Source organism: Tasmannia lanceolata, unplaced genomic scaffold (assembly GCF_043159265.1).
Source record: "Tasmannia lanceolata isolate RefF3 unplaced genomic scaffold, GAP_Taslan_0.1 ptg000019l, whole genome shotgun sequence".
Taxonomy (NCBI): Eukaryota; Viridiplantae; Streptophyta; class Magnoliopsida; order Canellales; family Winteraceae; genus Tasmannia; species Tasmannia lanceolata.
Genome location: NW_027518696.1, coordinates 2,465,646 through 2,491,115, shown reverse-complemented (window position 1 = coordinate 2,491,115; position 25,470 = coordinate 2,465,646). Strand labels below are relative to the sequence as shown.

Here is a 25,470-nt window from a genome sequence, read left to right as displayed (position 1 = left end):
AACTAATTCAAGCTTAGGCTTATAGGAAATATGAAAGGGATTTAAAAGAAAAGTCATAAATCCTAAATTGTGCAAATTGAAAAGTTAGAAAAAAAATTAAAAAACCCTTCTAAAAAGGTTATGAGGTTGCATTCCTCGGGTATACTCCTCTCGAAGCTTTGGAACCTTAACTCACAACTAAGATTTTAATATCCTCGCTTGTCCCCTCCGATCTTTAATATCTGCTCACGGTTTCCCTTCTCTTATTTTCTCCTTTTTAGCTCAGGTGTCACCCACCACTCCTAAGGTGGCTAATCGCTATCAGTGATAGCTATCCTTGTGCCGAACAGGGCCAAAATTTAAGCACTATTCCACATTTAATCGTACAATTTGGGCCAGGTTGAGTTGAGCTTTTGCTAGAATTGGGTTGTTCACCATAGCTTATTGCCAATGGTCTAGTTTATCCTTGGATAGACTTGCTATCCTCTATTATTCTTGGATAAAATAAGGGAAATGTTATCAGCACTACTGTATTTTGATGAGGCCAGGCACTCCTCACTTTATTAAAAGTAGGGTATGGCCCGCACCGTAGGATGATCCAAACCGTCCATTAGATGGGCCACAGCCTAAATAGGTTGTGCCCAGAAAATAATTTCCATAGGTGTATCCTAACCCTCCGATCCGAATGTTAGGATCGCCGTATCGTACTTTTAATAAAGTGCTCATCAAAATACAGTAGTGCTGATAACATTTCCCTAAAATAATGATAGAATAAATTGATGAAAAAGGGAAGGATAGCCGATCCCAATTACAACTTATCCAAAGATTTCTATCCCGGTGCTGAACAGCTCCAAACCCAACTCTTTGTGAATGTAAAAACTCAACCCTAATCCAAAAAAATCGACATTTAATTTAAGAGAAAATGACAAAAAAAAAGGCCTTTATTATGATAATGACGTGTCCAGAGGGGAGATTTGAAAATGACTAATATATAGTGATAGTGACTTGTTTGGGTGTTTTAAGACCAAAGTACCCCTCAGTTGAATTTATTATTTTACTTTGGGAATGAGTAAAAAGATATTTTCACAAAGATATTTTCACCTCTCTCTCTCTCTCTCTCTCTGTCACAATCACTGGCCTTTCTCTCCGGCCTTTCTCTCTCTTTACTCTCTCTCTCTCCGGCCCTCTCCGTCGACGGCACGGCACCCTCTCTCTCGACCTCTCGACGGCCCTCTCTCTCGACGGTACCCTCTCTCTCTCCGGCCCTCTCCGTCGACGGCACGGCACCCTCTCTCTCGACCTCTCGACGGCCCTCTCTCTCAACGGCACCCTCTCGCTCTCCCTCTCTCATAGGTTGGTACTCTCTCCCTCTCAGTTGTTTTTTGGGATTTTAGGGTTTCGAAAAATTAGGGAAACCAAAAATTAGGATTTTAGGGAAACCAAATTTTTGGAAAACCAAATTTTTAGGATTTTAGGGAAACAAAAAATTAGGGGTTTTGAAAACAAAAATCAGTTTGAAAATCAGTTTTCTCAAAACCCCTAATTTTTAACCCCTACTTTTTTACTAAATTTATGGTTTAAAGCCCTAAAAGTTTGTTTAAACCCCTAATTTTTTACTAAATCTATTGTTTAGAGCCCTAAAGGTTGGTTTAAACCCCTAATGTGTTACTGAATCTATGGTTTAAAGCCCTAAAGGTTGGTTTAAACCCCTAAGTTTTTACAAAATCTATGGTTTAAAGCCCTAAAGGTTGGTTTAAACGCCTAATTATTTACTAAGTCTTTGGTTTAAAGCCCTAAAGGTTGGTTTAAACCCCTAATTTTTTACTAAATCTATGGTTTAAAGCCCTAAAGGTTGGTTTAAACCCCTAATGTGTTACTAAATCTATGGTTTAAAGCCCTAAAGGTTGGTTTAAACCCCTAAATTTTTACTAAATCTATGGTTTAAAGCCCTAAAGGTTGGTTTAAACCCCTAATTATTTACTAAATCTTTGGTTTAAAGCCCTAAAGGTTGGTTTAAACCCCTAATGTTTTACTAAATCTATGGTTTAAAGCCGTAAAGGTTGGTTTACGGCTTTAAACCCCTAAGTTTTTACTAAATCTATGGTTTAAAGGCCTAAAGGTTGGTTTAAACCCCTAATTTTTTACTAAATCTATGGTTTAAACCCCTAAATGTTCATTTAAACCCCTAATTTTTTACTAAATATATGGTTTAAAGCCCTAAAGGTTGGTTCAAACCCCTAAAGGTTGGTTTAAACCCCTAATATTTTACTAAATCTATGGTTTAAAGCCCTAAAGGTTGGTTTAAAGCCCTAATTATTTACTAAATCTAATGTTTAAAGCCGTAAAGGTTGGTTTAAACCCCTAATGTTTTACTAAATCTATGGTTTAAAGCCCTAAAGGTTGGGTTAAACCCCTGAATTTTTACTAAATCTATTGTTTAAAGTCCTAAAGGTTGGTTTAAACCCCTAATTTTTTACTAAATCTATGGTTTAAACCCCTAATTTTTTACTAAATCTATGGTTTAAACCCCTAAATGTTCGTTTAAACCCCTAATGTTTTACTAAATTTATGGTTTAAAGCCTTAAAGGTTGGTTTAAACCCCTAATTTTTTACTAAATCTATGGTTTAAAGCCCTAAAGGTTGGTTTAAACTCCTAATGTTGTACTAAATCTATGGTTTAAAGCCCTAAAGGTTGGTTTAAACACCTAATGTTTTACTAAATCTATGGTTTAAAGCCGTAAAGGTTGGTTTAAACCTATAATGTTTTACTAAATCTATGGTTTAAAGCCCTAAAGGTTGGTTTAAACCCCAAATTTTGTACTAAATCTTTGGTTTAAAGCTCTAAAGGTTGGTTTAAACCCCTAATTGTTTACTAAATCTATGGTTTAAAGCCCTAAAGTTTGGTTTAAACCCATAATTTTTTAAAAATGTATGGTTTAATGACCTAACGTTTGGTTTAAACCCTAAAGTTTGGTTTAAACCCATAATTTTTCAGAAATCTATGGTTTAAGCCCCAAAGTTTGGTTTAAACCCCTAATTTTCCCCAAAATTTTCACAAATTATTCGTTTACACTTCCAAGACCTAAAGTTTGGTATAGAAATTCAGTTTAGAAAAGCGTATAGTTTTCCAAATCAATTGAGAAACCCTATATGTTGGAAAATCAGTTTAGAAAACCCTATATTTTCCCAAATCAGTTTAGAAAATCCTATATTTTGGAAAATCAGTTTAGAAAATCCTTTAATTTGTCCAAATCAGTTTAGACTTTAACCAATAAGTTAGGGTTGGTACCCTATGATAGCTGGGTATTAATTGAGATACAATACAATCGAAAATATATGGTTTAAACCAATAATTTCTCACACCTTATTGGTTTAAACTCTAAATCTTGAATAATATATGGTTTAAATCAATAATTTATGACAAATCATTTGTTTAAACTCCTTTTCGGAAATCAGCCCCTAAGTTTTGAAAAACAATGGTTTAAACCAATAATTTATGAAAAATCATTGGTTTAAACCCTTAATATTTGAGAAATCAGTTGGTTTAAAGCAGTTGTTAACTTTTTTTTCACCATATTCTGTCTGAACAGGTCCAAATTTGATTTATTGGATTTGATTCCGTCTTTTCCACCTGCTGATCATCTCATCAAACCATGGTAATGCCTCCGTTATTCTTTTAAGCCTTGTATTTTTGAAAATGTTGTATATATCTGATAATGGTTTGTTTTGCAGGCGTCTTATGCTACGTCGAGATGCTGCCCCTCCAAGTTTCACGACTTCTTCAGGTTCCTTGAGTTGAGGAAAGCACATACTGATATGCTAGAGAGCAGCCCATTTGGGGCCTTGCTTAATCTAGAAGGTCTGAAATTGCACAAGGCAATAGTCACCGTCCTTGTGCGATCTTGGATACCCAAGTCGAGGGCATTTAAAATAGGTGGCATATTAGTGCCCTTTGAGGTCAGGGATTTAGCATTGGCATTGAGCCTAAGCCTTATAGGTGATAGAATACGGATAGACTGGCATTCCACAGAGGAGGTGGAAGGTTGGAGGTTTCCCGGTGCTTGGGCGAGATTTGGTGAGATTGCAGATGTTATCAGGGTAGAGTCCAGATCGGATGAGATTGCATCGATCCAGGCGACAGTGAGACATGTGTTGCTGCTCCGTGCTTTTTGCCCGTGCTGACCCAATGGATCATAGGACGAAATCCTGCCTCTTCCCCTACTTAGGAGCAGAGACCGTGGGAAGGATTGCCTGGGCATACCCCGTCTATGACTTCCTGGTAGAGTCATTGGATTCATATTCCAAAAATGGGAAGACGGGATATATCACCGGATGCGCTATTGTGCTACAGGTAAAGAGTAAATATATTATATACATGATTAGTCTTTTGTAAGTTTGGTTTTTTGTTCTCTGAAGACTGTTTGTCTTCATTCAAGGTGTGGCTATTCGAGCATACTACCTTGTGGGCACCTTCAGCTCCAGATGCACATCCACGCTTATTGAAGTGGATCACAGGGATCGAAACACTGAGGAGTGACCAGGGAGCCCTTATCAAACAAATCCGTGAAGTCCAGGGTCGTCAACTACACGTGGCTCCAGTGAGGATTCATCTGAAGATTATGAAGTTATATGCGAATGGCCTACCATTATGTGTAGATATGCTTTTTGAGAAATATTACTGTTTTATACCCTATAATGTACAGGCTTGAAGTTGTACCCAGAAAATGGTTGATTATATAACAGCTCCGGCGTTCGAATTGTGCCTAAGAAAATTGTTTACTCTCACTATATTTCTCTCCATGAATGAAGTTTGCAACACATGTTTCATTTTGGAATATCAATGGTTTAAACGAATAATTGGAAAACATTATTGGGAAATATTGGTTTAAACCAATAATGTATGAGAATTGTTTGTATCAAATAAGGGGTTATCTAAACTTAAGAGGAGTTTTAACAAAATATTTCTATGAAATATTGTTGAAACAATTGTTTTTCAAAACTTAGGGGCTTAAACCATAGATTTCTAAATAAATTAGGGGTTTAAACCAAACTTCAAGGCTTTAAACCATAAATTTCTAAACAAATTTGGGGTTTAAACCAAACTTTAGGGCTTTAAACCATAAATTTATAAACAAAATTGGGGTTTAAACCAAACTTTAGGGCTTTAAACCATAGATTTGTAAACAAAATTGGGGTTTAAACCAAACTCTAGGGCTTTAAACCATAAATTTATAAACAAAATTGGGGTTTAAACCAAACTTTAGGGCTTTAAACCATAAATTTATAAACAAATTTGGGGTTTAAACCAAACTTTAGGGCTTTAAACCATAGATTTCTAAACAAAATTGGGGTTTAAACCAAACTTTAGGGCTTTAAACTATAAATTTCTAAACATAATTGGGGTTTAAACCAAACTTTAGGGCTTTAAACCATAGATTTCTAAACAAAATTGGGGTTTAAACCAAACTCTAGGGCTTTAAACCATAAATTTATAAACAAAATTAGGGTTTAAACCAAACTTTAGGGCTTTAAACCATAAATTTATAAACAAAATTGGGGTTTAAACCAAACTCTAGGGCTTTAAACCATAGATTTCTAAACAAAATTGGGGACTCTAGGGCTTTAAACCATAAATTTATAAACAAAATTGGGGTTCAAACCAGACTTTAGGGCTTTAAACCATAAATTTATAAACAAATTTGGGGTTTAAACCAAACTTTAGGGCTTTAAACCATAAATTTCTAAACATAATTGGGGTTTAAACCAAACTTTAGGGATTTAAACCATAACTTTCTAAATAAATTAGGGGTTTAAACAAACATGGCATATCTTTTAACACCTGCCGCTGTAAGAAAAAAAAATTGTCTCGGAACTCCGACATATTGTTCGGAAATCAGAGGTCGGAATTTCGAAAAATTAGTCGGAATTCCTCAGTAAACTCGGCCATCAAAAAAATTAAAGCTCGGAATTCCGAGACATGTTTCGGAATTCCGCAGTAAACTCGGCCATCATAAACATTATATCTCGGAATTCCGAGAAATGTTTCGGAATTCAGCAGTAAACTCGGACATGAGAAAAATCAACTTACGGAATTCCAAGATATTTCCTCGGAATTCCGAGATTCGGCCCAGTCGCGTATAATGCCAGGACCGAATCGTTTTTCTGTCATTTTTTCCTTCTCCTTCTTTCTTTCCTCCATCCGAAAACCCTACCCTCTTTTTCTTCTTTTTCCTCCCATATCCACCCATCCTCCATTATCTTCTTCCTTAGAAAGCCTAGATTTCTCTCCTAAACCCTACGAACTCCATTTTAAAACCCTATATTTCTCTCCTAAACCCTACAAACTCCATTATCTTCTTCCTTAGAAACCCTACAAACTCCGTGTGGGGAGCGACCTCTTTTGGGCCACTGACGGGAGAGAGAGGGCCGGCGAGAGAGGTATAGAGAGTGCCGGAGAGAGTGAGAGAGAGGGAGAAGAGACTGAAAAGTGGGTGTAATATTGCTTTTTGTCATTCTCATTCAAAAGTCGGTGAAAAGAGGGTGAAAGTAATCATCACCTGGAATTTGATTTGATAGGGGAGAGAGAGAGGGAGAGGGAGAGAGAAAAATGTACAGTAAGGGCATTCTCGTAAAAAAAACTCCACATTGGTCATTTACAACTCTCTCCCCTTGACAGGCCATTGTCATATCAAAGCCCTTTTTTTTAGTCATTTTCTCTTAATTTAATCGATTCCTATTCCATAATCTAAAATCAGCAGCTTCTAATGGTGCAAAATAGATGGGACCCAACTCAAATTAACGGTTGAGATTTCACTCAAGGTGGGTCCCATCTGTCCCACTGCACCCAATAGAAAATGTCAAAACCAATTTGTTTCCTATGTAATAAAAGAAACCGTCTCTTACTCAAAATAAGTCGAAGACAGGGAAACAAGAAAAAGAAACTCCCCCCAAAAATAGTAAAAAATCATACAAAACAAAAAACAAATCGCTCTCTTTCTAATTCCATTCTATTCAATTCTCTTCTCTTCATTCCCCATTCCTCTTCTCTCATACCACAACCATTCAATTCTCTGCAATTTTATTCTTCAGATGGGATGTGGCGGGTCGAAACATGACGTGGCAACGGGAAACGCCGTTAAACGCCGTTTTCTCCCCAAGAAAGCGTCGTCCGAGGTGGCGAAATCCCGGACGTTAGATAACATTCCTGAAGCATCATCGACGGTGGAGAGATCGTCAGAAACGGAGACCGTTAACGGAAGTTTTGAGAACGAGAATCAGCAGTTAGTAACGGACGTGAAGGACATAATCGTAAATACGGAGGAGAATGAGGGGTGTTTTGGGGAATGTAAGGGGAAGGTGGTTTGTAGAGAGTCCCCAGACAGGTATTTCTCGTCGAGGAAGGAGGAGGGAGAAGAGGGTTTGGTTGGATTAGGAGAAGGGTTTGAATATTATTCTCCGCGTTATGAGCCTAGAGAAAGTGGAAAAATTTTACATGGGGAGGGAGAAGAGGGAGAAGAGGGAGAAGAGAAGGGGAAGGTTTTATCGGTTGAGGAAGGAGAAAATAAAGCATGCAAAGAGGAGGGTATGTTGTAGGCGTGTAGCACATAAATGATATCTACACCTCCTTTTTTTTGTCTTTTTCTGAAATTCTTTTCCTACAGATGACTATAAAATATAATATGTTGCATGAAGAGAGGTTGAAAAATATAATTTTTGCATGTTTGTGATGAAAAAACTCTCGTAAAATTTGTGACCTGTTCTAATGAATTATATTATATATTATAAGGGATTTGCTAGGGACCATCGCAGAAGGCATTTCGCGGGCCGGCTGAGCAGCCTCATAATTTGTCTTATTCATTTAATTCGTATGAGATGGTTGCTCTCATGCAACAGCCGGCCCGCGAAACGCCTTCTGCGATTGTCCCTAGCAAATCCCTAATGATAAATAAATGCTTTATAGTGCATCTAAACAGGACCTTATTATTTGTTTATTTGATTCTGGTTTTTCATAGATTTAAGCTAAATTATTGAAATGGTTTTTAGTTTTATTAATTTTTTTATTACAAAAAATTACTAAATTTTGAGCTAAATCACCCTGGCATAGAAGTCTTTGAACTTTGGATAACTGTAAGGTGTTGTTTGGATGTGGGGTGAAAAATCTCATGAAGAAAAAATAAAGAAATTCAGGGGTGAAGCAGGTCCAAAGTTTTATGGAAAACACAGAAAATTTATGAAATTGAAATAAAGAAGAAGAAACTATTAGCAAATTTGGATATGAACTGATTCTAATGAAGAATTGATGCTTGACGGTAACAATGTAGAAAATTTATGTTCTTAAAAAAATAGAAACTACTAGCAAATTTGATTATGAAAGGCTTCTAAGGAAGAATTGATGCTTGACATTAACAATGTCCTAAGTTTGGTTTTGTTATAGTCCTAATCTAATTTATATTTGTTCATCTTTCTAATTAATGTGAATAATCTTAGGTAAAATGCTATTTGTTGGAGGTTGATTTTGTTGTGCTTCATACCCAGAGAATCTAAGCGACAAGGAGTCTGTAGATTTGAAAGAGCCGATTTTAGTGGAAGAGACAGAAGCGAACCCTACTATTGAAGGCAGCAAAGCTCTTGATGTTGGAAAAACCATTGAGGTACTCTCTTTTTTTTTCTCCTACTCACTTGGTTTTCTTAATAGCAGAAAATATAAATGGAGCCCACCTACTTGGATGATCTAAACCATTCATTTGTCGGCCCCCCCACCAAAAATTCTACCTATAGGATCATCTTAACCCTCATGGATTGGATTCATTCATCTAGTGGGCCCACTAGTAGTCTAGTCCATTCTGATTGGATGATCGTACCCCTTGATTAATGAAAATATTAACCAAAATACCATTGTTGTTGTTGGTGCAGGAAATAGTAAGCATGGATTCATCGACCGAGGCCATCTTGAGCGCCAATTGAATGATGGACACTGTTGTTCTGCTGTGATGGATTAACAGACTCTTGAATTGTTCTTATTATATGCCACTTTCATTGGAATTACATATGGTTAAAACATATTTACATAACTTAGACTAGAAGCACTTATTTTTGTTTTTGATTTTCTGCCTTTGTATTAGAACGTTAAAGATGTCTCATTGGTGATCACACAATCGGCTGTGATTCTAATATGGCAAAGTGTAAGATACCTTCTAACCCTGTGACGCAATCCAGCTATTTTATATGAAGATAAACCCATTAAGCTCCAAAAGGTTCTTGGAATAACCGGAGAACCCAGAGGTTTGCACCACAATGTTATTTCTTCTTAGGGCTTATGAAATGATCGATGTTTTTTTTATTTTGGGGTTCCATATTAAAGTCCTTAGGTCACTTGCAATGGCCCCTCGAATTATTTGCTTTCAGTAGCTAAACTTCATAGTGGAGACAGTTCTTCGACTTTTTTGTACGTGCAAAATGCTAAAAGAAATTAAGGGATGTTACCTCCTTCCCGAAATACACTTACTGAGCCCAGGGGCGGAGCCAGGAATTTACACTTGGGGGAGCTGGAAATATTTACAACACTTGGCTGCATTGGTCATTGGAGGGGCCATGGCCACTAAACTACCTAAAGCATGGATGTACATAAAAGGAATTTTGCTAAGTCATGGGGGGCCATGGCCCCTCTCTTGCTATATGTGCCTCTGTGGCTCCGGCTCCGCCCCTGACTGAGCCCAACTTGGGTCTCATGTAGGTGATCAAATCCGTAATCATAAGCAACAAAATGCATCTTGACAAGATGATCGATCCTAGGCCATTGATTCATCAAGCCTCTGTTAGGTTCTCCTCCTAGAAAAGCTAAACTGTGGACTTTTGTAGTACACTGTCTCACACACAGGATCCTTGTTTGGCGTGGGACCAGAGCTACACCGTCGACTTAGGATATTCTCCAAGTTTAACAGCTTTTGATTGTACGTGCCTAATAAGCCGTGACACAAATAAACAAAAAAGAAAATTGTAGAAAATGGAGGTAAAGGTTAATCGAGACAACTGGGCCTCATAACAGTTCAATTCGAAAGGGCCATAACTTTTTTTTTTTTGGATAGATAGTTTAAGTGGACCCTTACCAGTATATTAAATAAAGAAAGATGATACAAAGTAGGAACAAGATCACTACCAAATCCTTAGAGCAATGTCTAAGGAAGAGGGCCGAACAACCAGGGTCATGATATACTTGAAGACAAAATTAAAACAAGCAAGAGAAAAGAGAATACACGAGATGGATTCGAGCAGTTGGTGGGGCTTGGGAGGCACGTGATCCAAAGAGCCGGTCCCCATACTCAGGTAAAGCCATGCTTACTATGATCCAGGAGGTCTGCCATCTTCTTGATAAACTTCCTTATTCTTGGGCTCTTCCTCAACTTACGAACCTTTGGGAAGCCTTCTGTTTTCTTTTGTTGGTGGTGCTCTTCTTCACTATCTTCCTGTTTCGACTCTTCTACGGAGGAGTACTCTGTATTAGACCCAAGCCTCTCACTAAAATTTTTCTTATAAAATTCTGTCAAATTCTACTAGAATCATCATTAGCCTATTTAGCTACTTATATGACACATGATCAATAACTAACCCACCAATCCTAAAATGTATAACCACAAAGAATAATGACATGGTAACCAAGAATGGAACCGAACAAATGGCCTCTTTACACATTAACAACAGCTTCCTCCTTTCTTTTTTTCTCAAAATTGTAGACTTTGATCCTAAGACGTCTCTATCCTCCTCTGCCTGTAGAAATACCGATGACATTCATCATAATGCAAAACCCCAGCATTCAAAGATCTAAACAATTCATTTGTTGGGCCCCAACTTAAATAGCCCAAGTCCCCAAAATCATCTCCATCGGATGATCCTAACCCTCCGATACACAAAGGTTTATATAATGTGCCATCCGTGTCTATCGATTGGAGGGTTAGGATGATCCTGCGAAGATGATTTTCATGGCCGACCTCCTATTTAGCTTGGGGACAAGAAATGAATGGTTTGGATCATCTAATAATGTGGGCCCAACTGCACTTTTTAAATACTTTCTTGTAGATGCGGATACCATGAAGGTTCGTGATTAGAGGGAGCCACCATTACAGTGTCCAATTCAACTCTGATTTACAGAAATACCCCTCTCATTTCGGATAACAAACTAATTTTACACCGGCGAATGACACTAGCAATCTTCCGATTTTCCACATTTAAAAGTTACGTGTCGTTTCATTGATTGAGATTTGGACAATTGTTCTCCAATTCGAAGACGTGAGGACTATTTCGGAAATAAAATTGAAACCAAGAATATTTCCGTAAATTCGGTTCCCTTCTCTCTCCCTATCAATAAAATTCTGTACTAATCCTGTTTCCTTCGAGCGGTAGAAAACCAGAAAATAAAGGGAGTTTTGTGATTCAAACCCTCCTCTTTGAAAAAAAATAGATTTTTTTGCCCTCGTTTGCATGTTTTAATTTCTTCTAAACCCTAACCCTCAGAAATTACCAAGGTATTAATTAACCCTCCTTTTCTTTTTGCCTTTTTAATGACAATGAAATCAGAATCATGAGAATTTTGCCTGATTACGCTTTCCTTTTTAATGTTACAATTTTATTGATTTGGCTAAGTATTGAGAGGATGGTTTCATTTGTGTTTATTAGTATCTTGATTTTGTGGGTTTTTTTGGTTGAATTCAAATAACCCCAAAACAAAAAAGAAAGCTATTTCTATGCTCTGAAGTTTTCTATTTTTTTGACATTTGTGCTTCAGTCTTTCACAGGTTATGGAACGTTTTTGCTGGTTAAAGGTGGCTGTTTTTATCTGCTTATTCGCGGTCTCCGGTGGGAGAGGTAACGAAACCCGTTCTCAATTTTTTTTTTTTTTTTGTGAATGTGGATTGTGCTGCTTTTGATAATGCTCATTGGTCTGATTTGGAATCTAAATTCTAGTCGCTCTCGCTCTCTTTTTTTGGCTTTAAGGTTTATTGATGAAACCTGTGGCACTTGGATTGGTAAAATTTCCCTTAGATGCAAAAAACTATTGTAAATTCCATTATTAAGTTTTAGTTACTCCGCTAGTAGGAATTTAAGGTTTTAAAGAAAATGATCCATGTAGACGAAGCAAACTAGTGTTTAGACTTAGTCAATTTGAGCCGGGTAGATCCTTTCACCTTCTTCATAAAAAATTTCTAAAGGATTTATTAGCTGACCCCAACTAGTTTGGGACAAAGGCTTAGTTGAGTTGAGTTGAGTTGAACATCCTATAACTATAGATGGGAAAATTGATTATGGAAATCAAGATTGATGTAACTCAGTGGGCCAATGGGAACTAAAATGCTAAGTGGGCTATCAAGTAAAGAGATTCCTACGAAATTGGAATTCGGTAGTTGGCTGGAAAAGAAGAGTATAAGAGTCAAAACCAAGATGACAACCACAACATTTTAGTTTCATTTTGATGGGAGTTCAATACGAAACCTTGGACCAGCAGGCATAGGCAGTGTTAGAAACTTACAAGGCTTAGTTATGAAACGGAGAGGCTGATTCAAATGAAGCAGAAATAAGAGCGGTACTACTGGGACTGCAAATTTTAACTCGTTGCTGGACAGCAAACTTATAATCAAAGGCAATTCTTAGAATGTAGTTTCATGGGATTTAAGACCATCTTAAAGGTCGTGGATGTCTCCTTTTGCGATATAAATCATATGGGTAGTGGGTCTTGTTTAATGGATTGAGAACACTTGACCTCCTTTGATGGGGTCTACGACAATTGGACCTCTCCTGGAATACGGGGTTGCAAGTCGTGACTCGTGACTTTATTGGAATAGAGACTATGACCTTTAGGAGCACAGTAGAAACTCAAATGTTATAGATAAAATTTGGAGAATTGATGCTTTGGTAATCTATAGACAATAAGGTATCACTAATAGGGATGAGTTGGGACAACCCACTTTTACAACTGCCATATGTAGAATCGTGGTGCTGATTCTCGATCACAGGAGTGGGACTCCACATCCACATTTAAGTGTGGGTATACTTGTACACCTTGATAGGGTCAATGAGAGAAAAGCCTGATGGCATTATTGGCTAAAAGAGCCAATGCATGTTTTTAGGATAGTTATTTTAGTTTAAGTTGGTCATCCGAGCAGAGAAATTTTAGGAGTTTTATACTGTTTTTTTGGTAGTTAAGCTGGGATAACCTCTGGGTTGAAGAACAAAGCCTTAACCATTGAGCTAGAGGCTCAATCGTACCCTCTCATATCTACCCTCACTGGAACATAAGTGAAATGTACAAAAAGAACTGGGCAAAAAATGGAAAATGTACTACAAAATGAACTTACAAACTTACAAAGAGTATTCTGCTTCATCGAATGATGAACTTCGTTGACTTGAGAACCTCTCTTGTTGATTGGAATCTCTCTTTTTCAAAACTAGGATCTAGTATATGTACCAGTGTTTCAAAACACGGATGAGGGTGTTTCAAAATGCGGATGAGGGTCAAAACTTGACCAAGCAGATCCTAGTCAACTTGGTATGATGCGGTCACAGCTCGTGAGCATCAAAGTAGTTTTGATTGACCTTGTAGAGCAAAATGTGGACTTGGAAGAGAATGTGACCGAGGTAAAAAGGAGTTGATTCAGGGGAGTCCACGATGATGTGAGGGAGTTTTAAAACATTTGTATATAGAGTGAGGGAGTAGAGGGTGCCAATTTGTAGTGAGACCTACAAACCAGCTTACTTGTAGCTAAGAGGCCAAAATGATAAGGTTTCTTCTGCTTGTCTTGAGTAAAAGAGAGATGTTAAGATGTTGAGAAAATCCATAAAAATGAGTTGTGCATGCTCTTTTATAGTTGAAGATGAGCTATTTGAGGGGCAAACTTGGAAAAAATTCAAGTGCCATACTCTAATCGGCTGCAATTGAGGGCAGTGGAGACAAGACGATGCAGTGAGTGTAGACACTCTCATATGTGCGATTCTGCGGCTGCATGTTTGGGCCTACTGTTCTTGTTGGAAGCCAGTTCGTCAGTCCAATGCTAGCAAAAGGCTTACTCAGCATGTCCCGTCATTAAATCTTCAAAACAAAATAAAGTTGCCCAAGAGTACATAAAATAAACACTAAATCTGAGTTTCCTGTCTCAGTGTTGATGTCCGAGTTGTAATCTATAACTGGAACTAATTCCTTCCAGTTCTTTTTTTGAATTTTTTGTGGGAACTATATTAGTATTCTAATAGTTCTTCGTACTTCTGATAATTTCAAAGCATTAGTCTGCAACTTGCATTACAGATCTCCCATTCTGACTTGGTTGTGATGAAATAACAACTGATCTCGTTGAATATTTGGTCATCATATTTCATCCAGAAACCTTCTATATAGGGAGGGAAATATATGAGGTCAAATTCATAGTTTGAGTTACATATACACATTAATCATTTTTCTATTCGATATTTTTTTCTGGAAACTTCTTTGACCATTTCTGTAACGGGTGTATAAATTTTGAAATAAAAAATTTCTCTTATGCAATCACTGGCATCTTTCTGTGGGGTTATGTTTGATGCAAACTTACAAACAGGGTGCAGGAATTATGAAACTAAATGTCTCTAGAACTTTCTTTTCCCTTTATTGACAGATCAAAATAAAAAAGCTAGATTTTCTTTCTCTTTTTTCTTTTTGGCTTTTCCATTGTGGTTCTAAAGTTTTTCCAGTGAAATGTGTCTTCATGGTTGCAGAGCTTAAGGTCAAGCACGATCATCATTTTCCTATCTACAACCACACTCTTGCCACCATACTTGTGGAATATGCTTCTGCGGTGAGGTTCATACAATTCTCTTAACATGTCGGGTCATTTTCTTTTCTTTTATTTTCTTTTTTGTGTGTGTGTCTGTTGGATGGGTGGGGCATAGTTAGCGAAACGTGATTTGCAAAAAAACGGGACGGCAAAAATTCGAGTTTAATACGGTACTGGTTCAAAAAAACATTGTAAAAAAAATGGAAACAAGACAAAATGAGTTTAGAATTTTGTTATTTACAAAATATGGTGGGGGTAAAATTGGAAAGTTGGCCAAAAAAAGTGTTTAAAACGCATTTTAATCGTGTTTAAAGCGTTTGCCTAAAAAAAAACGGATTTTTATTCGTTGCAAAAGTTTTAAACGGCACACCAATAAAACACATTTTTTTTTCAAAAAAACGGAGTTTTGCTAACTGGGGGGGGCTACACTTTTGAGAAAATTCTAGTTTTTGGTCCACGTTCAATTTTCAATTGGCAATCATCACTCAATTTCAGATGTGCTGTTTCTTATTGACTCTTCTTAGATTCTTCGTCTGTCGTTTGCCATTTCAATTTTAGTGTCATGATTGTTTAATTAAGTTTAGCGATATTTGTCATTGTAATAGCCAACTTAGTCTCATTGCAAGATTTAGTTTTCTTAATAAGATTCATTTACTTATAGTGTCCATGGTGACTCGCTTATGTGTTTCACAGGTGTACATGTCAGATCTAACAGCACTAATTACTTGGACCTGCTCACGTTGCGATGATATGACTAGGGTAATTTTATTTTCGTTATATTTTTGCGTCTCTTCATTAACATACTGAGGATAAGTTTGTGAAGCATATGTGTGCTCTGAGATTTTACTTGTGGCTGGAAGATAGTTTTTTCCTTCTTAATGGTTGGTTACGTGATAATTGTTCTGTATTGTACAGGGGTTTGATGTAATAGAGCTGATAGTTGATGTCCGGTCCTGCTTACAGGTGCATTCTCATTTCAAAGTAGTTTATAAAAGATTAACGTGAACATGCTTTACTACTAAATCCAGTGTTAAAAAACTTGTACAAAGTCACCCTAGGTAAAACCGAGTTGGCATGTGTGTGGGCCACTGATTGATCAAGAGGCTATTCTATTGCCTCGGTTTAGTCCAAGTGATTTTGGATTGAATCGCTTGGGCCCTAGACTGAATCGATGGTTGACTCGGAGTTTTTATATACATCAGGAACTATATAAACCGTTAATTATTCCAAAAAAAAAAGTTAACCTTCAGTACAATGGCATTTTATTAAGTTCTATTCTTACCTTGTTTGTCCGTATGCCCTTATAATTTTGTAAACTATTTATGCAGGCATTTGTTGGGGTGGATCAAGATCTTAATGCCATTATCATTGCATTTAGGGGTACCCAGGAACACAGGCATGGACTTACCTGCTTATTCATGTTCTTTCTTACTTCTACTGACCCTTATATATGTGTGTATAAATATGGAGGAATGCTAAACTCAGGGCCGCTCTTGCAGAACACTCAAATTGGCAAGTTACTTGTTTCAAGGGGAAAAATGGGAGGAAAGACATAAAGCTCAAAAATTGAAATAGGAAAAATATTTTTTGCTTGATAATTAAAAAAAAAAACAGAAAGTACAAAAAGGAAACAGGAATCGGTTAAAAATAATGAAAAAATGACTCACGAAAATAGAAAAATAATTCTGTTAATTTAGTTTCCAAAGAAAACTGAACTTTTTTAAGTTCTGGTTATTTGCAAAGGACATAATTTTCTATATCGATTTATTATTATTATTATTAATGATTGTAAGTTCTGGTTATTTGTAATGACTACATTCTACAGCTTACAGAATTGGATTGAAGACCTATTCTGGAAACAGCTTGATTTAAACTACCCAGGAATGCCTGATGCGATGGTGTGTAACTTATGGAGGGCTTTTGCGTTTGTGCTTTAATGAACTAATATCGAAATGATTATTCATTGCAGGTGCTCATTCGCTAATTTTTGGATGCAGGTGCACCACGGATTTTATTCTGCTTACCATAACACAACCGTGCGTCCTGGGGTTCTGCAAGCTGTTCAAAGAGCTAAAAAGTTATATGGGGATATAGCCATCATGGTTACAGGGCATTCAATGGGAGGGGCAATGGCTTCCTTTTGTGCTCTTGATCTTGCTGTAAATATCATGGAACTTTTTATTTACCTGGAGAATTTATCCATTTATCTGCTTTGCTTGATTACAGTGAGAATGATATGGTCAGATTTCATGATGCAGTCCAGTGTGCCGTGATTGCGTGAGTTATATATATATATATATATATATATATATATATATATATATGAGTTAAGTGAAGCTACACATACGTGTAGCTAACTTAGCTAGGGGTGAGCATTATTCGGTTATAACCGAAGAACCGAACCGAACCGAACCGATTTGGTCGGTTCGGTTCCGTTTTTCTCCATTTCGGTTAGTTTTTTGGGAAATTCGGTTATTCGGTTTCGGTTTCGGTTATCTAAAAAAAAAATTCGGTTAACCGAAATAACCGAAATAAGGGATGAAACCATTTTTTTTTCATAATTCAGTTTCGGTTTCGGTTCGAATTTTGCGAAACCGAAATAATTTCGGTTTTTTCGGTTCGGTTTTAACCGAATAACCACCCCTAAACTTAGCTACACCGACGGCTTAAAATACAGTGGGCCCACATTGTTTGGGTGATCCAAACCATTCATTTGATACGCCCTCAAATTGATAGGGTGTGCCCAAAAAATCAGCTCCATTGGATGATCCCAACCGTTCAAACTGTGGAGGCAAAAATGGACAAATTTGTGAAGGTTTTTACACGTCCATTTTTGCCTCAACAAATCGTAGGGTTGGAATGATCCTATGGAGCTGATTTTTTGGGCACACCCTATCTATGTGAGGGCCCGTCAAATGAATGGTTTACAACACCGAAACAATGTGGGGTCCACTGTATTCTAAGGCGTCGGTGTAGCTAAGTTAGCTACACGTATGTGTAGCTACACTTCTCTCTCTCTCTCTCTCTCTCTATATATATATATATATATATATATATATATATATATATATATATATATATATGAGGAAAAAGGAGTGTGTGGTTGACCGCATATAAGGTTACTTGCGGTCGAGGGCCCAAACACATGGGTCCCACATTTTTTGTGGTGATCCAAACCATTCATTTGCAAGGCCCCATCATAGATAGGGTGTGTACAAAAAGTCAGCTCCATTGGATCATCCTAACCCCTCCAAAAGTGGAGGGCAAAAATGGGCAGATTTGTGGCAAACGGTGTCTGTCCATTTTGCCCTCCACTTTTGGATGGGTTAGGATGATCCTATGGAGCTGATTTTTTGTACACACCCTATTTATGTAAGGGCCTTGCAAATAAATGCTTTGGATCATCCTAACAATGGGGCCCACATGAGTTTTGGGCCCTCGACCGGACCTAAGCTTGGTGCTGTCGAGCGCACAATCTTATTCCACATATTTTCAATCCTACCCCCTCCTTTATGCTTTTTAATAAAGGCACCCATTAAAGCCACATAATATCAATCCTACCACCTCCTTTATGCTTTTTTAATTATGGAAACCTCTATAGATTGGAAGGCTAGGATCAGCCTATGGAAATGATTTTACGGGCACAACCTATTGATGTTGTGTTCCATACATGGACGGTTTGGATCAACCTATGATGTGGTCCGTACAGTTCTTTGTCGGCCCGTGCATCGCACGGGTTTTTTTACTAGTATATATATAATACATATTTATTTATATTTATATTTATAACTCAAACTGGTTTGACCATATTCCATTTATTAGATTCTGGGGATTTTTGTAAATCCTGAGCAGGAAGTGGGTGTTAAGTTATTGAAGCCTTTGGGTTTGTATTTAAATGGTGCACCTTTCTTACTGACACATGGTCATAGTCTTTTGAAGTCCCTATCATGTAAAGGTTGCAAGAGTGTTTCAAATTTTTCGCAGGAGAAACTAATTACAAATTAGGTGGTTTGTCAATTATAGGATTATAGGATTTTTCGCAGTCTTTTGAAGTCCCTATCATGCAACAATCAGTTATATTGAATTATAGGATTTATTTTATTTCTGCCTGTGGTATAAATTCTAAATTGTTAAAATTGGAGATGAGGGTTCTAAATGGAATGCTATCAACTTTTCTGTTTCACCTTTAAGGTTGAGGGAACCCTTTTTTTTCTCTCATGTTTCTTCTACTTGCGAGGCACACCCATTACAGTCTTGAAGCCATGCATGGATATTCATGCCTTCCAAGTTGCCTCAAAACACCATTTTCAGTCCCTGAAGAATGTCAATTCCCATTTGTATTTTTTTGTTTTGGCCTGAAACATAAATTCTAATTTATCATGCCCTTGTATAGTTGGTTCTTGTTTTTTTTTTGTCAGCTACTTGTATTCCATGTTTTTCATGATGTCAATTCTTTGACTATTAACATGTTATTCATTGATTATCATGAAACTTCCTATTCTACAAATTGACACGAGCATTATTTTGATTTTAGAACAGAAAAAATGGTTGTTACGTCACATTGAAGGGAGATTTAATGTTATTATTGCCTGTTTCTAGGTTAATCAGGGAGTGCAAAATGTTCAGGTTTTAACATTTGGACAACCACGTATTGGCAATTCAGCGTTTTCATCTTACTTCAGCATACAGGTTCCAAATACAATTCGAGTCACCAATGAGCATGACATGGTGCCACATTTACCTCCATACTATACGCATTTCCCCCAAAAGACATATCATCACTTCCCAAGAGAGGTAAAGCTATGCTTGTAGTACATTAAATTAAGCCCGTATGTCTTATAGCATATGGAGCTATAAGTAAGAAAACTATATTTAGGATTGCTTTTTTTTTCCTCAGATTGACTTTGGATTGGACTTTGCCTGGGATCATACATTTTTTTTCAAATGGCAATGAACGATCTTTTTGGCTACAAAACGATTATTTCTCATCTCTAGAAGTTGGGTGCTAGTTGAAGTTTTTCGCTCTGTAATCTGCATGCCTTTCGTGAATAGCTTTGCATGTAGCCTTGTTCCATGGAAAATCATTAGGCGATATTGACTTTTGACGAACGCATAAAAATATCAATTGTAGAAGGAACTGAGATTTAACTCTGCAATTTATCTGTTAGCTTTATGATCTATCATATTCAAGGGAGATTTACAATCTCTTGGGCTGCAATGTTAAAGCTGGGTCAAATATTAGCTACTAGAGTGATTAGAGAAATTGTTTCTTTATTCGAGTACATCCTGAGTGCCAGTGAGATGGTAGGTGATCTTGCTTGGGGAGTGGATAGGGTATGATGTTGTTTTGGAAATTTGGTCTCTTTTATACTAAAGTTTTTTTTTTTTTTCATTGTCCTTTTTTACCTTGCTATATTGTAGTGCTTCCTCGGACCTCTTTCCTTTGTTTTTGTTAATAAAGTGCTTTTATGTCTCTCTCTCTCTCCAAAAAAAAAAAATCGTGGATTCTTCAGAGTTAAGTTTTATGACAGAGCTGGCTATATTACCACTACCCAGAGAATTGAGATGTCAGCTTAAGGTTAGGCTACCTGTTTGTGTCTTTGTTAGGATGGATGGTACCGTTTCGTGAATGTAAATCAGTTATGTTTTGCCATATTCCCGTTAAGATCAAACCTTTTCTTGAATCTCAATACTATTATTTACTGCTATGTGCATAAACTTAAATCAGTTATGTTTTGCCATATTCCCTTTAGGATCAAACCTTTTCTTGAATTTCAATACTATTATTTACTGCTATGTACATAAACTTTACATTGTACCACATATGCCATAACACTTAAAAGTGACTGCTGTTCTGTTTGTTCGAAATTTGGAAATATTGCCATAGAATGCTAGAAGATTGTAGAGTTGCACAAATTTAGTGGACAACAGACTTTGAATCTTTCAATGGCAATAATCCTTGATGTGATGAGTTTTTAGAAGGCAAGCATGAGAACTATTATACACTGCCCATAGGTATAGGCAAGTTTACTTCGAGAAGAATTAACTGTACAAGAACCCTTTATTTGATAACTTTAGAAATCAAATTTCTCATTTCACACATGCATAACCATGGTTTTAAATTTCGACCGAAACGAAATGGCACCGAATCCGAAATTTCTGAAATGTACCAAATTTCGGAAATTTCTGCGAAATAATTAATAAAATAATATTATTTTAATCCTTTACCAAATTTAAACCGAAATTACCGAAATTACCGAAATTTCTGCTTAAAAAAACGACATTTTGAGACCTTTTACCAAATTTCGGTTTCGGCAAGGACCGAAATTTAAAACCTTGTGCATAACTGAACTACTTTTATGAGTGAATGGGGGGCAATTAAGTATGCTTTAGTTGAGACAAATATCTAATTGAACTGTAATTGCTGTAAAAATCATTGTAAAATAATGCATCCTCTTACCAATTGTAACTCTCTCACATTTTGTCTTTTTACATATTTTACATTTGTCTTTTTACGTATTTTACAGCTTTTCATTCCACCATTGTCTTTTTTGTCATCTTCTTTTTACATGCTTTTGATCCATTTCACTCCAAGAGCTGGTATTCTGTTCCACAAAATTTCAGGTCTGGCTCTACAACATCGGGTTCGGAAGCCTAGTATACACAGTTGAGAAGGTTTGTGATGATTCTGGCGAAGACCCATCTTGTAGCAGGTATCAATCTTTCTTCCCCGTGTTTCCATCATGATAAGCGACACTGTCCAACTTTTCTCACTATGCGGGTTTTGTAGGTCTGTGACTGGCAACAGTATCGCCGACCATTTAGTGTACTTTGGTGTTGAGCTACAGGCAGAAACATGGGGTTCTTGCAGGATTGTAATGGATAGAAGTATGATAAAAGGTAACATGGATCTCAATGGAAACTTTGTCTTGTCAAGGGATCCTATCACTTCAGTCTTGAGATTAAATTCACCAACAGATACCAGTCACAACTCTGTTTAGTATTGATTGGGGATCAGTGAGTAATTTATTTCCACAAGGGTGAAAAATCAGGAACCTGTTTCTTGTGTAAACCCTTCTGTAACAGTGACCATGAAAATTCTTCCAATGGATTGAGAAATTTCTGTATATAGTTCAATCCGAGCCATTGGAATGTATGTACCATTAACAAACTAATTCAATCCGATGGTTCGGAATGTATGTACCATCCCCCTTGGTGTCAATATGAATCCAGATGGGGGTTAATATATTGTTAAATTCTGTGATTTTTCTATTGTTGTGCTGTTTACTGAACTGTTATTTTTTCTTTCTTTTAATATGAATAAAATAGAAAAGAAAAGCAAAGCAAGGGCGATGATTTTTTTTTCACCCCCCTGTAGGATTATGCGCCCCCCTTAACGTGATTTGATGGCAGGAAGCGTTAAAGTCTGCCCACAATTTACATTAAAAAGAGGGCGCATAATCCTATAGGGGGAAATCCGTTCCAATATATAAATTACCACCCTCTTTTTACTAGGGGTGCAAGTTTGGCCCGTCAGCCCTGAGCCCGAACAGTGTCAGGGCTGGATTTTCCAACCCTGAGGGCGGGTCAAGGTTCATTTTTTAGACCCTGACTCAGGTCGGGTTCTGGGTTAATGCCTTGGGTACTCGGGTCGGGTTCTGGGTTAATGCCTTGGGTACCCGACCCGACCTGATCCTAAGTTTTCTACTAAAGAATTGAACCATCTATGCATGTTTTTTTTGCTAATGTTTTCTATTATCTTGGATTAATGTTTCTTTAGATTATTATTATTAATTGTCTCTGTTGCCCGTCATGTTGTTGAATTCATATTGTCTTATTTTGTTCCCTTTCTCTGTTTATTGATCATTTTGTTCTATATGATAAGTGGTTGCTTTATTTTTGCCACTCTTAACAAGTTAACAGGTATTTGAACAAGGGTCAATTAGGGCTGGGCCGGCCCGGCCCTGCCCAATCAGGGCCAATCAGGGCGGGCCATGGGTTGAGGTTCTTCGGCCCTGACTCAGGGTCAGGGCCGAGATAATGGGATCAAGGTTGGGCTAGGGTTTTGAAAAACCCGACCCTGTTTCAGCCCTACTTTTTACCAATTGAAGTATCCATAGGAATCTCCTTTTCAAAGCACCCTTGTGCTTTCGAAATATTCTAGGCCCTTGATCTATCCAGTGATTCTACCAACAAAATCTAAACCATTGAATTTGTTCTTTATATTAATGCCCGATTAGCATGAGACTAAAACCATTCGGGTCGCCTAATGATATTCTACAAATTCAATCGTCTTGATTGCACATACATATTCCTCATATGGGACCCTAAAATCTAGGGTCACCATTAATCCGGACGGTCCAAAAAATGTTACTTTTGGAGCATCCTTGGCAGAACCATCCAAATGATCACTGTTTATTTAAATTGATTTTTTGTCAACCGTGCACATGACACTTCATGGTGATCGTTACTGCTGATCTAGTGGGCCACCACTAGTCCGGCTTATTAGCTTTGGTAAGATCATAATCCGATAATCCTAAGTTGACAAAACAATTTCTTAATAAACAGTTAGGAGAATGAAACAATTGTAACTATTCTTAAAATTATGTTTTTCTTGGTTATGATCAACGGTTTAGGATCATCCCATCATCATCAAACCAGTGGGGTGATCCACTAGATCACTGAATCCAATCGCCATGGAGCGCCGCATGTATGATGCACGGTTTGTTGGCGAGGATCGGTGGGTTGCATGCCATGGAAGTGGTGAACCTAGAGAAGTTAGGCCTGAGAGCCCTTGCTGCTCTTTCCTCCGTCCGTGTTGATTGAAATTTACTTTGATCGATTCATTTTTGGTGTCCCAGTGAGCTCGTCTTTCATTTCGGGATGTAGTAGCTCTACCCAATTCATGAGAAACACAATGATCGGGCTTTCACCGGCGTTCATGAGCGTCGGTGAAAATACGGATCACTAACATCGACGGGATGCCGATCGCTGGTAAATATGGCGTCCCTAAAGGGTTATATCGACGGTCGATGAAAAACGTCGGTGAATCGGTGAATCCGTCTACACCGACGTTTCTGACAGTCCCGAAAACCAAAAAATATGCCATTCACCGACGTTTGTTTAGTGCCGGCAAATGGCTTACATATACTCCGGCATTCAGTAAACGTCAGACAATAACTCAAATACGCCTGAGAAAAAAGTTTCACCGGCGTATAGTGACCGTTGGAGTTATGTATATTCACCGACGCTTTACTTTAAACACATGGTTTTAAATTTCGGTTTCGGCTAAACTTTCCGACTTATCCGAAACCGAAATTTTAGCCAAAATCCTGAAATTTGGTATTAGATCTTGAAACGGCTATTTTTTGGGACGAGATTTCGACCGATTACTGAAATTTCACCTTAAATTTTTGTAATTACGTTTGAAACTATGTAACGGAATAAAATATTATTATTTTAACACAAATTTTGACGAAATTTCCGAAATGGTAAATTTCGAGAATTTTGGTTTCGGTACGTTTCGGTTTCGGTCCCGGTCGAAATTTAAAACCATGTTTAAACGTCGCTATATATGACAATCACCAATGGTTTTAGTGAACGCCGGTAAATATGTGATTTTTTTTTAAAATTTCATATACAAAGACACCCCAAATAGGGTACAATCGACATACAAATACCTGCTATAGTATCAGACATTCACATTCAATCCCATTAAATAGAGAGAGAGAGAGAGAGAGAGAGAGAGAGAGAGAGAGAGAGAGAGAGAGATTGTGTTCTGCAAGTAAAAATATGTGATCCAAAGGCACAAAGTCAAGGATGTGATCCAAAAGGTGAGCACCACGACTACACAAAACCATTCGGCTCCCACCAAAAAAAGGTATAATACAAAAAGTTCTTATTATATAATTATTTTTATTATATTAAAAATAATAATAATTTTGGGGCATCTTTGTCCCTCCAACATAATATACAAATAGTATATACCATAAAATCGGGTATATCTTATTAACACCCAACCAAGCCATCTTGTAAATGCTACCCAACTTGATTACTATTAATAACCATATGATTTTTAATTAGGTCTTATCACATTTGGAGCTGAATCTTCATTATAAAAGGTATATTAAAAGCCCTTTGATTCTTAATGAAATGGTGTTAGCATGTGGAGACCACTAAATGTCTAGATCCATGGGCCCTTATCTAATTGGTTCGATACTTCGAGTAGCTATGTTGGCATGAACGTGCCATGTACAATCCTACACGTGATCCACCAGATTTTAGTTGTTAGGATTTACGGTATTGTTATGTGTATTTTCTTATGTTGTATATGGGGTTAGTTAGTGCATAGTAGTGGGTATGTGTTTTAGTGTAACGACCATTAGTTATGGCTAATGTGTTTAGGGCGGTGGGAGTTAGTTACTTGTGATGTGTCTTGTTAGTAGGCAAGTGTGCTTGTGATGTGACACTCCCTCTTGCTTGTATTTATGTAGTAGCAATTCAATGAAAAGAGGAGAAGAAGAGAATTTTAAAGCAAAGGAAACTTTGTAGGAGAGCCATGGTACCTCTCGAATCGAGCTATTAGGAGGTCCGGTTGCCTCGAATCAACCTCTCCCCCATCTTTTTTATTTTCTTGTTGTTTAATTCTGTTACGGCCGATTATGCACGTAACAGATATTAGGTCGGATTATTTTTCGTA

General features: G+C 37.3%; 2 protein-coding genes across 6 annotated transcripts; both read left to right on the top strand.

Moving 5' to 3' along the window:
- Positions 1 to 6,918: 6,918 nt before the first annotated feature.
- On the top strand, positions 6,919 to 9,230 carry LOC143852199 (uncharacterized). Its single transcript, XM_077361578.1, has 3 exons — positions 6,919 to 7,561; positions 8,515 to 8,630; positions 8,893 to 9,230. The coding sequence occupies exons 1-3, from the start codon at positions 7,069 to 7,071 to the stop codon at positions 8,941 to 8,943; spliced, it is 660 nt and encodes a 219-aa protein (XP_077217693.1). The 5' UTR covers positions 6,919 to 7,068; the 3' UTR covers positions 8,944 to 9,230.
- A 2,081-nt stretch (positions 9,231 to 11,311) lies between these two features.
- LOC143853130 (putative feruloyl esterase A) lies at positions 11,312 to 22,043 on the top strand. Of its 5 annotated transcripts, none has more exons than XM_077362856.1 (11): positions 11,319 to 11,498; positions 11,759 to 11,838; positions 14,689 to 14,792; positions 15,465 to 15,530; positions 15,687 to 15,734; positions 16,100 to 16,167; positions 16,597 to 16,669; positions 16,769 to 16,930; positions 19,371 to 19,565; positions 21,396 to 21,484; positions 21,562 to 22,043. In XM_077362856.1, the coding sequence occupies exons 2-11, from the start codon at positions 11,772 to 11,774 to the stop codon at positions 21,770 to 21,772; spliced, it is 1,083 nt and encodes a 360-aa protein (XP_077218971.1). In that variant the 5' UTR covers positions 11,319 to 11,498; positions 11,759 to 11,771; the 3' UTR covers positions 21,773 to 22,043. The 5 variants fall into 5 exon arrangements, with proteins under 5 accessions (XP_077218975.1, XP_077218971.1, XP_077218970.1 ...); XM_077362855.1 differs by having other exon boundaries at positions 11,321 to 11,498; positions 11,769 to 11,838; XM_077362859.1 differs by having other exon boundaries at positions 11,322 to 11,498; positions 14,713 to 14,792.
- The last annotated feature ends 3,427 nt before the right edge of the window (positions 22,044 to 25,470 follow it).